At 39.9% G+C, this 16,362-nt stretch overlaps 1 protein-coding gene and 1 non-coding gene across 2 annotated transcripts in view; both read left to right on the forward strand.

Moving 5' to 3' along the window:
* PPP1R2 (protein phosphatase 1 regulatory inhibitor subunit 2) overlaps positions 1-16,362 on the forward strand; it is a 34,881-nt gene that overhangs the window by 4,790 nt on the left and 13,729 nt on the right. The window contains exon 2 of the mRNA XM_066241234.1: positions 11,776-11,883. Coding sequence (XP_066097331.1) covers positions 11,776-11,883 — 108 coding nt within the window. The remainder of the gene's footprint in view (positions 1-11,775; positions 11,884-16,362) is intronic.
* TRNAI-GAU (transfer RNA isoleucine (anticodon GAU)) lies at positions 10,647-10,722 on the forward strand. The gene has a single exon. It is a non-coding gene; the product is annotated as a tRNA-Ile (tRNA).

Consider the following 16,362-nt stretch of genomic DNA (forward strand, 5'->3'; position numbering starts at 1 on the left):
TAAATATACTGTGAAAATGACACTTATTTACAGTCTGAGAGCTGAAAAAAAGCGTAAAGCATCCCCTTGTTTAGCCTCAGCTGGGAATGTGCATTGGGCAACTCAAATTTTTCCTTGCTCTGCAAATATCTTTGAGAGACAGAGAAAGTGCCTCTGAGTATTTATTTTGAAGATGCAGATAAATTTCAGCAAGTGCTTTTATTTGCAAATACGGAATCTTCGAGTAACCCTATCTTTTATTGGTGCCTTTATCATTTGAAATGCAGTGGTAGTTTCCTCTTTCTGCACACATCACTCTCCCCTCCCACCTCCATCAGTTGCAAGATGATGTTATTATTTAGCACAGTGGTCCCCAGCCCTCGGGCCGCGGACCAGTATTGGCCCATGGGCCATTTGGTACTGGTCCGCAGAGAAAGAATAAATAACTTACATTATTTCTGTTTTATTTATATTTAACTCTGAACAATTTTATTTTTTTTTAATGACCAGATTCCCCCTGTTACATCTGTCTAAGACTCACTCCTGATGCTTGTCTCGGTCACGTGATACATTTATCCATCCCACCCTAAAGGCCTGTCCGTGAAAATATTTTCTGACATTAAACTGGTCCGTGGCCCAAAAAAGGTTGGGGACCACTGATTTAGCATACCCATTTTATTTAACAAAAAGGGACTTTATCAAGGGGGTTTATTTTTTAAGGCCAGAGTTAAGTTGTCTTATTCCTATGGTCTCTAAACTTTGTGAATCTTTTTAGTGGGAAAATTTTCAAATATGCTTCATGTTCATAATATATATGTGTCTATATATATCTATAAATATAGATATTTATATCTACATATATTACTATCATTAATATCTCAAGGCTAAATATAAACTTAAAGTGAGGTTCATATAATGCCATATTTCAAGTGGTTTTTAGAATATTTTTATAGTTTTTGTCAAGCCATCTTTTTTTATGTCTCTGCTGTTATTTTCTTATTCTCTTTATACTTTGCATTTGTACTATTATCTTCAATGACTGATTTCTTCAGGTACCATTAAACTTAATAGACTCTCTAGATCCACTTACTTAGGCATAGGTAAATCTCAGCACACTGCAGCACACTGTGGAAATAGTTAGAACTCTAATGTTAGCTCCCATGACTGTGGAATTCCCATTCTTTTAGATATCTTGAATATGTTGCATACTTGTGAAGGTCTAAAACAGTGATTTTCAACCGGTGTGCCACAAGAATTTTTGAAACATACAGTATCTGGCTATTTAGTCAGGGGCACTGATCTCTTTTCCCTTAGATTGTCAGATAAGAAAAAATTATTACAGCCAACACAATAGCCATCCAGTGTGAATAAAACAAAATTATACCTATTTTTTTGTCAGATCAAAAAATATAGTATTTTTTGGTGTGCTGCAGAATTTTAGCAATTAGTGTATGTGTGCCATGAGATGAAAAAGGTTGAAAACCTCTGTCAAATATAACAAGTCTAGTGACGAAGTGCATTTATTTCATCAAACATAAGCCACCACTGATTCTAAGCTGTACCATGATTTTATGTACCACCAAGAAAGAAAAAAGTATCACTAATTATAAGATGCCATCTATTTTGTTTGTTTATTTATTTATTTATTTATTTATTTATTTTACAGAGACAGAGAGTCAGAGAGAAGGATAGATAGGGACAGAAAGACAGGAACGGAGAGAGATGAGAAGCATCAATTGTCAGTTTTTCGTTGCAACACCTTAGTTGTCCATCGATTGCTTTCTCATATGTGCCTTGACCGCGGGCCTTCAGCAGACCGAGTAACCCCTTGCTTAAGCCAGCGACCTTGGGTCCAAGCTTGTGAGCTTTGCTCAATCCAGATGAGCCTACGCTCAATCTGGCGACCTCGGGGTCTCGAACCTGGGTCCTCTGCATCCCAGTCAGACGCTCCATCCTCTGCGCCACCTCCTGGTCAGGCAAGATGCTATCTATTTTAAGATATATTCTGTTTCCAGAGATATTAAAATGAGAAAACATACATTTGGAATTATTGAAAATATGTTATGAAAGTTCTCTTACAAGAAGTATATAGGCTAGTAATTAATCAGGGGCCAGATTGCCTGGGTTTGGATCTTGTCTGCTACTTATTATTTCTGTGACTGCCAGAGTTACGCATTATGTCCATTCCTAGTTTAATTATTAAATGAGTTGCCTGATCAGGCGGTGGCACAGTGGATAGAGCATTGGTCTGGGATGCTGAGGATGCAGGCTTGGAACCTCAAGGTCACCAACTTGAGTGCGGCTTCATCAGGCTTGAGCACAGTCTCTGGCTTGAGTGTGGAGTCGCTGGCTTTAGCATAAGATCATAGACATGACCCCATGATCGCTGGCTTGACAAAGGGAGTCACTGGCTCGGTTGGAGCCCCCAGTTAGGGCATGAATGAGAAAGCAATCAATGAACAACTAAGGTGCCACACCAAAGAATTGATGCAACTCATCTCTCTCCCTTCCTGTCTGTCTGTTCCCCCACCCGCTAAAAAAAAAATTATTAAATGAGTTAATAAATGTATTTAATATGGTACCTTATCCTCAAATGTAAGTCTTATTCTAGGAAATAAATATAAAAATTCATTTTTCCCACATCTCAGTGGGTGGTTTTACACAAAATGCTTTAGAATAATTGTGTGATTCAAATTCTCTAGTAGTCTTAGGTAACTACAGTTACCTAAGGCATATTCTGCTTAAAAAATTTTGTGCTTGGGCCCTGGCCGGTTGGCTCAGCGGTAGAGCGTCGGCCTGGCGTGCGGGGGACCTGGGTTCGATTCCCGGCCAGGGCACATAGGAGAAGCGCCCATTTGCTTCTCCACCCCCCTCCTCCTTCCTCTCTGTCTCTCTCTTCCCCTCCCGCAGCCAAGGCTCCATTGGAGCAAAGTTGGCCTGGGCGCTGGGGATGGCTCCTTGGTCTCTGCCCCAGGCGCTAGAGTGGCTCTGGTTGCGGCAGAGCGACGCCCCGGAGGGGCAGAGCATCGCCCCCTGGTGGGCAGAGCGTTGCCCCTGGTGGGCGTGCCGGGTGTATCCTGGTCGGGCGCATGCGGGAGTCTGTCTGACTGTCTCTCCCTGTTTCCAGCTTCAGGGGAAAAAAAAAATTTGTGCTTGAATTAACTTCCTTTAGTAATTTTATACAAGCATGCTTTAACTTTGTCTTTTTCTGCCTATAAAGGAATATGTGATATAGCTTTTATTGCTTTTATTGTTGTCTTACTGTAATAGTTCAATAATGGTGTTAGGGTTCAAAGTCTTGTCAGTCTGCATAAATAGAGCCTTCATTTATAGAAAGAATCATTTCTTAAAATGTGCAGTTAAAGTTTTAACACCTGGAAGCTTCCCACTTCAAAGGCGGCTAAAACTGTCAAATGATCAGGTCACAAGCAACAAGGAAGGTAGGAGTAGGTCTTTGAGTTGTCATTATATGAGCTATCAGAGTGGAAGTGAGAAGTGGTGACTTTTTCTGGACTAGATTTAGGCTGCAGGAAAACTGCTCATCTAAGAGTGAGAAGAGAAACTGAAACCAGTAAGTGCTTTTACCCTCACAGCAGGTCTGCAGGGTAAGTGGTGGTGCCCCTATTTTTTTTTAAGTGGAGATAATGACCCAAAGAAGAGTTTCTGATACTGTTGGAATAAACTCAGCTTCACTCCTTGGGCTTTGTTACTCCACAACTAATATTCTGCCAAAATTTTAGAGATACTAATTTCCATATGTAGTGTACTCTGCTAAGATTCTTCTACTTCACTACTTTGTACCTAAGAAGACCTGGCATTTTTTTGGAGCCTTTAAATTGTTTTATGCCTTTAAATTCATGTTTTTGCAAGATACTGTTACTGTCTTTGACTCAGAAGACAGTACTTCTAAGGCAGTGGTTCTCAACCTGTGGGTCGCGACCCTGGCGGGGGTCGAACGACTAAAACACAGGGGTCGGGGTCGCCTAAAGCCATCGGAAAATATGAACCGCTGTTCTAAGGATTTATTTTCCTCGTAGTATTGTGTTGAAGTAGAGTGAAGCTTTGAATATATAAAGCTTTGATTCTGTTTATAGAGGAAAGGAATATGGCAAATATTCCTATGGGAAAATTTTGGGTTGTATATAATGTAGTTTATACCTTATTAGTACCTTTGGGATTAAACCTGTTATAAGTTTATAAGAGGTTCCCAAGCGATAGGCATAGGATTTAAACATAATTCAAAGAAAGTAAAATAAGTTTTTTTTCATATTATTTATTCAGTAATAAGCAAAACAGTTTTTAAATACTGATTTTACTTGTTCAGGTGTAAAACACACACAAATACCTAATCTTGGCAAAGTTTTAGTAATTATTTGGGGACATTACAAATACTCCTCTCTTTTTAAAAAAGCTATATGGCAGCATAGAGTAAACTATAAAGCTCTTGCGAAAATTTAATCTAGATATGCCAGTCCTGGCAAATTTTCCTAAAAATATCATTGAATAAAATATACACGAGCCCTGGCCGGTTGGCTCAGCGGTAGAGCGTCGGCCTAGCGTGCGGAGGACCCGGGTTCGATTCCCGGCCAGGGCACATAGGAGAAGCGCCCATTTGCTTCTCCACCCCTCCGCCGCGCTTTCCTCTCTGTCTCTCTCTTCCCCTCCTGCAGCCAAGGCTCCATTGGAGCAAAGATGGCCCGGGCGCTGGGCATGGCTCTGTGGCCTCTGCCTCAGGCGCTAGAGTGGCTCTGGTCGCAATATGGCGACGCCCAGGATGGGCAGAGCATCGCCCCCTGGGGGGCAGAGCACCGCCCCTGGTGGGCGTGCCGGGTGGATCCCGGTCGGGCGCATGCGGGAGTCTGTCTGACTGTCTCTCCCTGTTTCCAGCTTCAGAAAAATGAAGAAAAAAAAAAAAAAAAAAAAAAAAAAATACACGAATACATTCATTTCTGCTTTATTTTAAATAGGAAAACCTTGGATTCAATCTAAATATCTAATATTAGATTGAGTTCATGGCCCTGGCCAGTGGCTCAGTGGGTAAAGCCTTGGTCCAGCATATGGATGTCCCTGGGTTCGATTCCTGGTCAGGGAACACAGGAGAAGTGACCATCTGCTTTCCCCACCCCCTTCTCTCCCTCTTCTCCACCCACAGTCAATGGCTGGACTGGTTCAGTGTGGCCCCTGACACTGAGGATAGCTCCCTTGGAGCGCATCAACCTCAGGTGCTAAAATAGCTCAGTACTTTAGCATCGGCCCAGATGGGTGGCTGTCTGCCTCACTATTTTCCCTCCTTTCACCTAAAGAAAAAAAAGGTTAAGAGTTTATTATTGAATAATATAAAGTTATTAAAAACGCAGGGACTAGAAAATACGAGCAGCTTATGATAAAGTACATATACTGATAGCTTTTATATCAGTATATTTTATAAATAGTGTATTTTATATATGCACAGTATGTGTATTTTTATATGTACTTATGTATTTTTTATATGTTATACACAATGGAAAGAATATGCAGAAGTTAAAATTATTAATGGGTTAGGGTGCTGGAATTAAAATTTTATCCTTAATTTAAAGAAAACATCATTTCTGTTTTTATCCTACTGTCATTTTTCTACCCATTGACTCAAAAAACAGATTTACAAGTTGTTTGGGCCCTCGTCCCCCATTAGAAAAGTCTTTTAAACTCTTAAGAGGCCATCTTTATTCTTCTCTCCTAAGCAGTAATAATGATAAATTGTCATTTTTAATTCAATATTGTTAACATTGTTTAGAAAATAACTTGTTTTACTTTGAGATTAATAAGGTTGTAAATATGTGTTTGTTTTTAAAATATTTTATACACATACAAAGTATATTTAGAAACTTAAGAAATTATTATAAAACAGATATCTCTGTAATCACCATCCTGGTCAAGGAAAAGAATGTTTCCTTTATTTCAGAAATGCTTCCTGCCCTTTCCAATCTCCTCCCCCCTAATTTAACCAATCATCCTGACTTAAGGTAATCACTTAAGTATACATCTCTACCGACTTGTGGTTTTGCCTGCTTTTGAACTTTACATAGAGATGTGCTAGCTTTCTTTTATAATATCTTTAATAGGAAATCTTAATGGGACTCTCCATATAGGTTTCATGAAACTTTTAGCTGTGCTTTTCTGTTTTGAACTTGGACTTAATTCTGGCTATCTTTTCAAAGGCATTGTCTATCAGGAGGGAACATTTAGTAACTATAGCGTTGGTCTCCCTTCTCTTGTTGCTTTTTAATTTGCTTTCTTCACAAAATTAATCTGCTTCTCTTAAAACTTGAATACTTTTCTTTCATTATTCTATTCAGAAACTTCTTGATCATTTCTGCTATAATCTTTAGAGAAGCCTATCTCTTTTCACTGTGAGTTTCCTTATATAGAATAGGACCATGAACAGACCAATTGTTTGCTTTCTATAATAAATTTACAGTAATTTGTAAATAGTAGAACTGTTTAACAAAAAAAAAAAGTCTGAAACTATAGGTTTAGTCAAATAGAAAGTTGATTACTTTTTAGAAACCTCATTCTATGGCAGATCTTAAATATTTCAAAATCTTTTAAATTTTGATTCCTGCAGTGCAAAGGTAGAAGACATTCTGTACAAAAGCAATTTAATTATCTTTTCGGAATGGCTTATCTCAAACCATTTTCTACAGTGCTAAGTGAGATCTGGTTTCAGGATTTTTAACCCAAAGCTTTAGATTTTGAAATTATCAAAACTTCTCATGGCCTGACCAGGTGGTGACGCAGTGTGGTAGAACGTTGGACTGGAATGCAGAGGATCCAGGTTTGAAACCCCTAGGTCACCAGCTTGAGCAAGGGGGTCACTCTGTCTGCTGTAGTGCCCCTGGTCAAGGCACATATGAGAAATCAATGAACAACCAAGGTGCCACAATGAAGAATTGATGCTTCTCATCTCCCTTCCTGTCTGTCCCTATTTGTCCCTCTCTCTGTCTCTCTCTGTCACATAAAAATATAAAATAAATTTTAAAAACTTATGTTTGTATGGTTCTTTTAAATAATTTGATTTCACAGATGCTATTCCAATTGATTCTTACAACAATTCTGTATAGTAAGAAAGACTGCGGCCCTGGCCAGTTGGTTCAGCAGTAGAACGTCGGCCTGGCGTGCGGGGGACCCGGGTTCGATTCCCGGCCAGGGCACATAGGAGAAGCGCCCATTTGCTTCTCCACCCCCACCCCCTCCTTCCTCTCTGTCTCTCTCTTCCCCTCCCGCAGCCAAAGGCTCCATTGGGGCAAAGATGGCCTGGGCGCTGGGGATGGCTCCTTGGCCTCTACCCCAGGCGCTAGAGTGGCTCTGGTCGCGGCAGAGCAACGCCCCGGATGGGCAGTGCATCGCCCCCTGGTGGGCAGAGCTTCGCCCCTGGTGGGCGTGCCGGGTGGATCCCGGTCGGGCGCATGCGGGAGTCTGTCTGGCTGTCTCTCCCCGTTTCCAGCTTCAGAAAAAGAAAAAAGAAAAAAAAAAGAAAGAAAGACTGCTATTAAAACTTATATTTTATTATAATTTCCACGTAGAGTAAGTATAGCCCAAGAAAATGTTTTTGTTGAAATTGAACCTTAAATATGTCTCAAGTTAAGTTTTTTGTTGTTTTTCCTGCCATAAGACCAGCTATTACTGATAAGACAGTTGAACATCAGTATAAAACAAGGTCTGCTTACTCACTGGAATCAGAATGGCATTGTACTGGCATAAAAACACACATAGATCAATGGAACAGAATAGAGAGCCCAGAAATAAATCCATGCCTATATAGTCAATTAATATATAACAAAAGAGGCAAGAACATGCAGTGGGTAAAGACAGGCTATTTAATAAATGATGCTGAGAAAATTGAACAGAAAAATGAAAAACTAAAATTGAACTAGACCACCTTCTTGCACCATATGCAAACTCAGAATGAATTAAAGACAAATTTAAGGCTCAAAATTATAAAACTCCTAGAAGAAAACATAGGCAGTAAAATCTTGGACATTTCTCATAGTGACTTTTTTTTTTTTTTTAATAAGTGAAACTCAGGGAGACAGAGAGACAGACTCCCTCATGGGCCCCTAGCGGGATTCACCTGGCAAGTCCATTACTGGGCAATGCTCTATGCATCTGGGGCCACTGCTCTGTTCCTTGGCAACCAAGCTATTAGTACCTGAACTGAGGCCATGGGCGAGTGCCCAGGGCCACCTTGCTGGAACCATTGGAGCCATTGGTGTGGAAGGTGGGAAAGCAGATGGTCGCTTCTCCTGTATGCCCTCACTGGGAATCAAACCCAGGACTTCTATACGCTGAGCCGAGCCGACACTCTACTGCTGAGTCAACCAGCCAGGGCTGCAACATTTTTTCTAATCTATCTCCCTGGGCAAGGGAAACAAAAGGAAATAAAACAAATCGTACTGTAACAAAGTAAAAATATTTTGCATGGCAAAGGAAACCATAAACAAAATGAAGACAACCTACTGAATAGAAGATATCTGCCAATGGTACATCTGATAAGGGGTAATATCCAAAATGTAGAAAGAACTTATCTAACCCAGTACCAAAAAAACAGTGTAATTAAAAAATGGGCAATGAGCCCTGGCCGACTAGCTCAGCAGTAGAGTGTTGTCCTGGAGGATGGAAGTCCCGGGTTCAATTCCCGGCCAGGGCACACAGAAGCGCCCATCTGCATCTCCACCCCCCCCTCCTTCCTCTCTCTCTCTCTCTTCCCCTCCCGCAGCCAAGGCTCCATTGGAGCAAAGTTTGCCTGGACACTGAGGATGGCTCTGTGGCCCCTGGTGGGCATATCGCGGTCAGGCACATATGGGACTCTGTCTCTCTGCCTCCCCACTTCTCACTTCAGAAAAATACTTAATAAATAAATAAATAGCAATGAATTGGAATAGACACTTCTCCCAAGAGAACATGCAGAAGGCCAATAGACAAACAAGTGAAAAGATGCTCAACATTACTTATCATCAGAAATGCAAATTAAAACCACAGTGAAAGGCCCTGGCCGGTTGGCTCAGTGGTAGAGCGTCGGCCTGGCGTGCAGGGGTCCTGGGTTCGATTTCCGGCCAGGGCACACAGGAGAAGCGCCCATCTGCTTCTCCACCCCTCCCCCTCTCCTTCCTCTCTGTCTCTCTCTTCCCCTCTCACAGCCAAGGCTCCATTGGAGCAAAGATGGCCCGGGCGCTGGGGATGGCTCCTTGGCCTCTGCCCCAGACACTAGAGTGGCTCTGGTCGCAACAGAGTGACACCCGGAGGGGCAGAGCATCGCCCCTGGTGGGCGTGCCGGGTGGATCCCGGTCGAGCGCATGCGGGAGTCTGACTGTCTCTCCCCAGTTTCCTGCTTCAGAAAAATACAAAAAAAAAACAACAACAAAAAACCACAGTGAAATACTACCAGACACCTGTCAGAATGGTTTTGATTGGTAATTCAGCAAACAGGTGTTGGTGAGGATGTGGCAAAAAGGGAACCCTTCTGTATTTTTTGTGTGAATGCAGATTGTTGCAGCCACTATGCTGTACACCTGAAACTAGTACAATATAATATTAAATGTAAACTAATTGAAGACTGAAATTTTAAAAGAAAATAAAAATATTAAATGGAGAATTCCAGAAATAAACAATTTCTAACTTTTAAATTTCACACCATTCTGAGTAGCATGATGAAATCTCAGTGTGAATCATCCATTTGTCTAGCATATTCACACTGTATACTATCTACCCTGTATACACTACACTTAGTCACCATTTGGTTATCGGATAAACTACTGAGATATTATAGCAGTTTTTTGTTTGTTTGTTTTGGGTTTGTTTTTTTTTTTACAGAGACAGAGTCAGAGAGAGGGATAGGGACAGACAGACAGGAACGGAGAGATGAGAAGCATCAGTCATTAGTTTTTCATTGCGCATTGCGACACCTTAGTTGTTCATTGATTGCTTTCTCATACGTGCCTTGACTGCGGGCCTTCAGCAGACCAAGTAACCCCTTGCTCGAGCCAGCGACCCTGGGCTCAAGCTGGTGAGCTTTTGCTCAAACCAGATGAGCCCTCGCTCAAGCTGGCGACCTCAGGGTCTCAAACCTGGGTCTTCCACATCCCAGTCCAGTGCTCTATCCACTGCGCCACTGCCTGGTAAGGCCTATAGCAGTTTTGTTCAAGTAACCCTCGTATTAGCCTAATGCCATATCACAATGCCTGCATCATTTACTTGTCTCATTTCATCTCATCATGTAAGCATTATGTCATCTCACATCATCACCAGAAAGGTGAGGAGTACAGTGTATAGTTATAATTGTGCTTTTTTATTATCATTGTTAATCTCTTACTGTGTCTAATTTATAAGCTAAACTATTATAAGTATGTATGTATAGAAAAAAAACAGTATATATAGGGTTCAGTATTATCTGCTATTTCAGGTGTCTGAATGTATCTCCCACAGATAAAGGGGGACTGCAGTGTACCATTTCTTAGCAAAGCCATATTTTTCTAGATTAAGAAAAACTAAGCTATAAAATTATTTTTTGCAACCTAAATAAATAAAAATACACAATAGAAATTTTAATTTAATTTAATTAGATTTTTCCTACAGTTTCATATTCTGATTCTTTAGATTGTTAGGGACATATCTGAAAAAATTAGGCCAAGGCCCTGGCCGGTTGGCTCAGTGGTAGAGTGTCGGCCTGATGTGCAGAAGTCCCGGGTTCAATTCCCGGCCAGGGCACACAGGAGAGGCGCCCATCTGCTTCTCCATCCCTCCCCCTCTCCTTCCTCTCTGTTTCTCTTTTTCCTTCCCGCAGCTGAGGCTCTGTTGGAGCAGGGATGGCCCAGGTGCTGGGGATGGCTCCTTGGCCTCTGCCCCAGGCGCTAGAGTGGCTCTGGTTGCAACAGAGTGACGCCCTGGAGGGGCAGAGCGTCGCCCCCCTGGTGGGCGTGTCTGGTGGATCCCGGTCGGGTGCATGCGGGAGTCTGTCTGACTGTCTCTCCCCGTTTCCAGCTTCAGGGGGGAAAAAAAAAATGAGGCCAAGGAAAATATCAATACTCCTGTTAGGTTTTTTAGCAAACTGTTACTAATATATAGTAGTTAAGAAATCCTTAACTATTGAGAACAATGTATAAATTTCCATTTTTGTTGTTTAAATTCTCTAGACCCGATGAAGACAAAACGTCATATAGTGTTTGAATAAGCATATTCTAAAAATATGCTTCTAATATGTGGGCACTAAGTATTTCATAATTTTTTTGTTTTTACTAAGTGAGATGTGTAGAGGCAGAAACAGACTCCCACATGTGCCCCTACAGGGATCCACCTGGCAAGCCCCCTATCAGGTGATACTCTCTGCCCATCTGGGCTGCTGCTCCATTGCTTGGCAACAAGCTATTTTAGCACTGGAGGCAGGGCCATGGAGCCATCTGGAGCCAACCGGAGCCAACTTTGCTCAAACCCTTTGAGCCATGACTGTGGGAGGGAAAGAGAGAAAGAAGATGGGGGAAAGGGTGGCAAAGCGGATGGTCGCCCCTCCTGTGTCTACTGACTAGGAATCGAACCTGGGACTTCCACATATCCAGCCAACATTCTAGCGCAGAGCCATAAAATATTTACTGAGGTTTTAATTAAAGGCTTTTATCCTAAGTCAGTTTCTATTCTAATAAAGTATACAAATAGAAGTTAGCAGTCAACTAGAAATTGAAATGTAGGATTTAGGTGTTTGTGAATTTTAGATGTGCACATCTTTTTTATTGCATTGAGGAAAAATTCTTTTCTTTTAATTTTTAGGAAAAAGTCCCAGAAGTGGGATGAAATGAACATCCTAGCAACGTATCATCCAGCAGACAAAGACTATGGTTTAATGAAAATAGATGAACCAAGCACTCCATACCATAGGTAATGTTTTGTAGACATCATTTCTTTTTTGACTTGTTTACATTTTGTATTTGATATGAACTTCTGGAGAATGGCTGATTTGAATTTTTTTATATTTGTTATTGGAGCACTAATTAACCCAACTGCGTATTTTTGTGTAGTAATATGATTAATATATAACTTTAAAATCATGGGATTATTTTGTACAGTATATTTTTAGTAGTGTTTATTTGTTTTGTCTCAGTGATTTCTAGCTGCTAATCTATTTATAAGAAGGAAGATGAGGATTGGGCTTGTTAGCTTCTGAAATAAAAATCAGAGCATACTCAGTCTTTTTGCAGAAAATGATAACTTCATAGATGGTAACTATTTTTTAACCCATTCAAAAACAAGTGGTTATGCCCTAGCTGGTGTGGTGACACAGTGGATAGAATTTCATTCTGGAGCACTGAGGTCACTGGTTCAACCCCAAGGATGCCTGTTCAAGTCCTAGTTAGGGCACAAACATGTGAGAAGCAATCAGTGGGTACACAACTAAGTGGCACAACAAGTTGATGCTTTCTCTCCCCCCCCTCCCCTCCCCTCCCTTCCCTTCCCCTCTCCTCCCCTCTCCTCTCCTCCCTTCTCTCTCTCTTTCTCTTCCTTCCTCTCTCTCAAGTCAATGGGGGGAAAAGTCATTACTACTGTTGGATGTCCTTATTTTTGAACTTATGTAATATTGTAATTTGGATAATTGCATTGTGATTATTTGCAATTTTGAGTCTTCTAGAATTTTTAAAATAAAATTTAAAATAATAATAATGTGTGGTGATGGTTAGTATAAAGACAAAAATAATGTACCAATAACCATTTTGAGAAGATGGAGTTTTAACACATTGTTGACCGGCAGGCAATTTTACGCAGACGTTATCTCATGTCGCTGGCTATTTTTTCATAACTGAGTATGAAAGTGGAGCAACCTAAATAAACTTCAGTATACTTGGTTTATATCAACAAACTGAGAAACTTCTTTAAATCGGTATTGGTAACTTTCGTCTAAGGTACAGTTTTAGTAGATTTTTTGTAAAATCGGTTCCATTTGGTGGTGGTATAAATTGGTTTGAGAAACAACTAAATCAGAAAAATCATCACTAAAACCTAATTCTGTCACTTCGCTGATGCTCCCTGGATCACTGAGGTTGGCAGTTACACCCGAAATATTTGAATAATCCTCCAAAGTTGGTGTAATATCATTTTCAATCCTCTCTTGTTCAAAATCACTTTCACTATCAGATCTTACTACATTTCTTTTTTGTCATTTTTGGTGGTCTAATATCCAACTCATCACTGTCTTCTCATAAACTGTTAGTTTCTACATCACTACAATATATTTCAAAATCACTTGGACAATCAGATAAAGTGTCTGCATATAATTCATTGAAAAGTTCTTCACCTTCACAATCCGTTATGCTTGAAACTTTTGTAACACTATAATTGCTCTAAAAACCTAAATATCAAGAAAATAAACTGAACACGATGAAGAAGATTGTACAATATCCTTGATATGTATGTTCAAACTGCGAGCGGCTAGAAGACAGTCCAAGTTTAAACGACTGGACACTGGGATTGTTTTTGTTTACGTACCTTGGATTTTGCGGTCTCCTGCCTGGAGGAGTGGGAAGAAAAGGAGTCCGCAGGAGAACATAGAACTGTGTGCTGTTTTTCGAACTTCGACCCTCAGGGCAAAGAGTCACAAATACAATAATCCTGTATTACCCTGAGTTTCAAAAATTGAAATAGCTAATGCAAGTGCAAACACGAGTTACCTCGGGAGTGGTCAACAATGTGTTAAAATAAGTAGAAATACCAAATTCAGATCATGCCTTAACTTGAATTGATAAAAATTTTCAGGACTGAAATATTTTGTCTTGAAAGTAAGACATCATAAATCCAGAAGTTACTGTTATTATAGTTAAGAAATTGTTTTTTCAAAATTTATTAACTTTCTTAAACAGTTGCAATCTATACATCTTAAAAATTAACAATTTATTTTCTTATTGAATTTATTAGCGTGACATTGGTTAATAAAAGTATACAGGTTTCAGTTATACAATTCTATAATACATCATCTGTGTATTGCTTTGGGTGTTCACCATCCCAGTCAAATCTCCCTTCACCATCTGTCCTTCCTCTACCCTCTTCTACCTCCCCCCCCTTTTCCCTCCTGCAATCCCGACACTGTTCTCTGGGTCTCTAAGGTTTTTTTTCTTTCTTAATCCCTTCACCTTTTAATTTTAAGTGATTGGATGAGAATTCTGGAAGATACGTTGAAATAACTTGATAATAGCAAAAACAGTAAAAACAAGAATAAACATGATGATTGTGTCAAGGGTAGAGAGAAATAGTAAAATAGGAAGTACAGATCCTGAAACTAATGCTAATAAATTTGAGGAAGAAATAGACATATCATTTATGAAAAGTTTATATTCTTTTCTCCTAATTACAGATATATACTTGAAAATGTATCTTAAAACTTTTATTTGTACCAGAAGCAAAAGTCAGGGTCTTCTTCCTTTTCAATAAAAATAGACTATTTTGTAATTACCAATTTGTGCTTCTTAATCCCTTCACCACTTTCACAGGGATGTAAAATACAACATAGGGAATGTAGTTGATATATATGGTGCCAGATGGGCACTGGTAATATTGGGGGGAACATTTTGTAAAGCATATGAATAGCTAACCACTGTGCTGCACACCTGAAACTAATACAGAATAATACTGAAAGTAAACTGTAATTGAAGAATTAAAAATTAAAATAAAGTTAGTTGATATCCCTTACTTATCTGTGTTGGTTAGAGATAGCTATCCTGAAAGAATTTAGATCAAACATGAGTCAAAAAATGTAGTTATTATTTTTAGGCTTTACATTTGAAATATAATAAATCAGAATGGTAGGTAGATATTTGCTGCTGCTTTTTTTCTCTCTTTTCCTTACCTATATTATTCTTCTGAGAGTCTTTAAAGTTATTTGGTCCCTAACTGATTGAAGCTATATACATGTATGTACTCAACTTTATCAGTTTAGTGCTCGGTTTACCAGCTTTTTTTTTTTTTTTTTTTTTTGGAAGAGGTTTTTCCCCCCCAAAAATACACTTTTTATAGAAAGATCAAGTTATACTACCTGAGAATCTCACATGCTAGTATAACAAAAAGTTAATTGCTTTTATGTATATACGGGATGGGGCAAAAGTAAGTTTATAGTTGTTCATATGGAAAACAATACAAGAATAAACCATGTGTTTTGCATACTCACAACTGTAAACCTACTTTTGTTCTACCCTACTCACAAAATTTAAGAGATAATTTATAGCTTCAAATTCATTTTTGAAATGTCCCCTAATTCTTATGAGCAGTATATATGTGTGTGCTTCTATAATGTATATATGTGTGCATGTATGTATATATGTGTGTGCATGTGTGTATACATATAATTCCTCTTTGTAACATAAACTAAAATTTTCTATAGAATAATTCCACAAATTGATAGATTATTTTATCCTACTCTGATTAATTATATCCAGTAATGTAAATGAATTTATTTCAGATTCCCTTGGGGAAAAAAGCATCATCTAAAACTAGAGCACTTACTTAACTTTAACTTGCCTTCTTAATAAACCAAGAAAGGTATAAACCAGCACTTTACATATATATAGCCAAATAATGCTTTATACACTTTTCGGTGGCTTAAGTAGTAAAGATGCTCATTTTTACAATTTAGTGTAGGGAGCAGATTTTTCATTAGAAGGTAGATTGGGAAAGCTAAATAACTTTTAAACTTCCTGAATTAGGTCTTTAGGATCCAATTTTGTTATTTTAGCTAAACTTAGGTCGCATAGATCCTCTATCACATCTTTAGGTTGATGTACCAATACGTATTCTTTTTTTTTTCTTTTTTTTTTTTTTCATTTTTCTGAAGCTGGAAACAGGGAGAGACAGTCAGACAGACTCCCGCATGCGCCCGACCGGGATCCACCCGGCATGCCCACCAGGGGCGATGCTCTGCCCACCAGGGGGCGATGCTCTGCCCATCCTGGGCGTCGCCATGTTGCGACCAGAGCCACTCTAGCGCCAGAGGCAGAGGCCACAGAGCCATCCCCAGCGCCCGGGCCATCTTTGCTCCAGTGGAGCCTTGGCTGCGGGAGGGGAAGAGAGAGACAGAGAGGAAAGCGCGGCGGAGGGGTGGAGAAGCAAATGGGCGCTTCTCCTGTGTGCCCTGGCCGGGAATCGAACCCGGGTCCTCCGCACGCTAGGCTGACGCTCTACCGCTGAGCCAACCGGCCAGAGCCCCAATACGTATTCTAAAACCAGACAGTGAGCATGTTTTGTTGTTGTGTGTTTGTTTTTGCATTTTTTGCAAAACTCCCTACTGTTATTTACTCCTCCCTACTGGATGGAATAATTGAAGTATTTTTTTCAGATAATTTGACTTTTCAATATCTTCATGGTTGTAGTAGTGTT

This window comes from Saccopteryx bilineata, chromosome 8 (assembly GCF_036850765.1).
Source record: "Saccopteryx bilineata isolate mSacBil1 chromosome 8, mSacBil1_pri_phased_curated, whole genome shotgun sequence".
NCBI lineage: Eukaryota > Metazoa > Chordata > Mammalia > Chiroptera > Emballonuridae > Saccopteryx > Saccopteryx bilineata.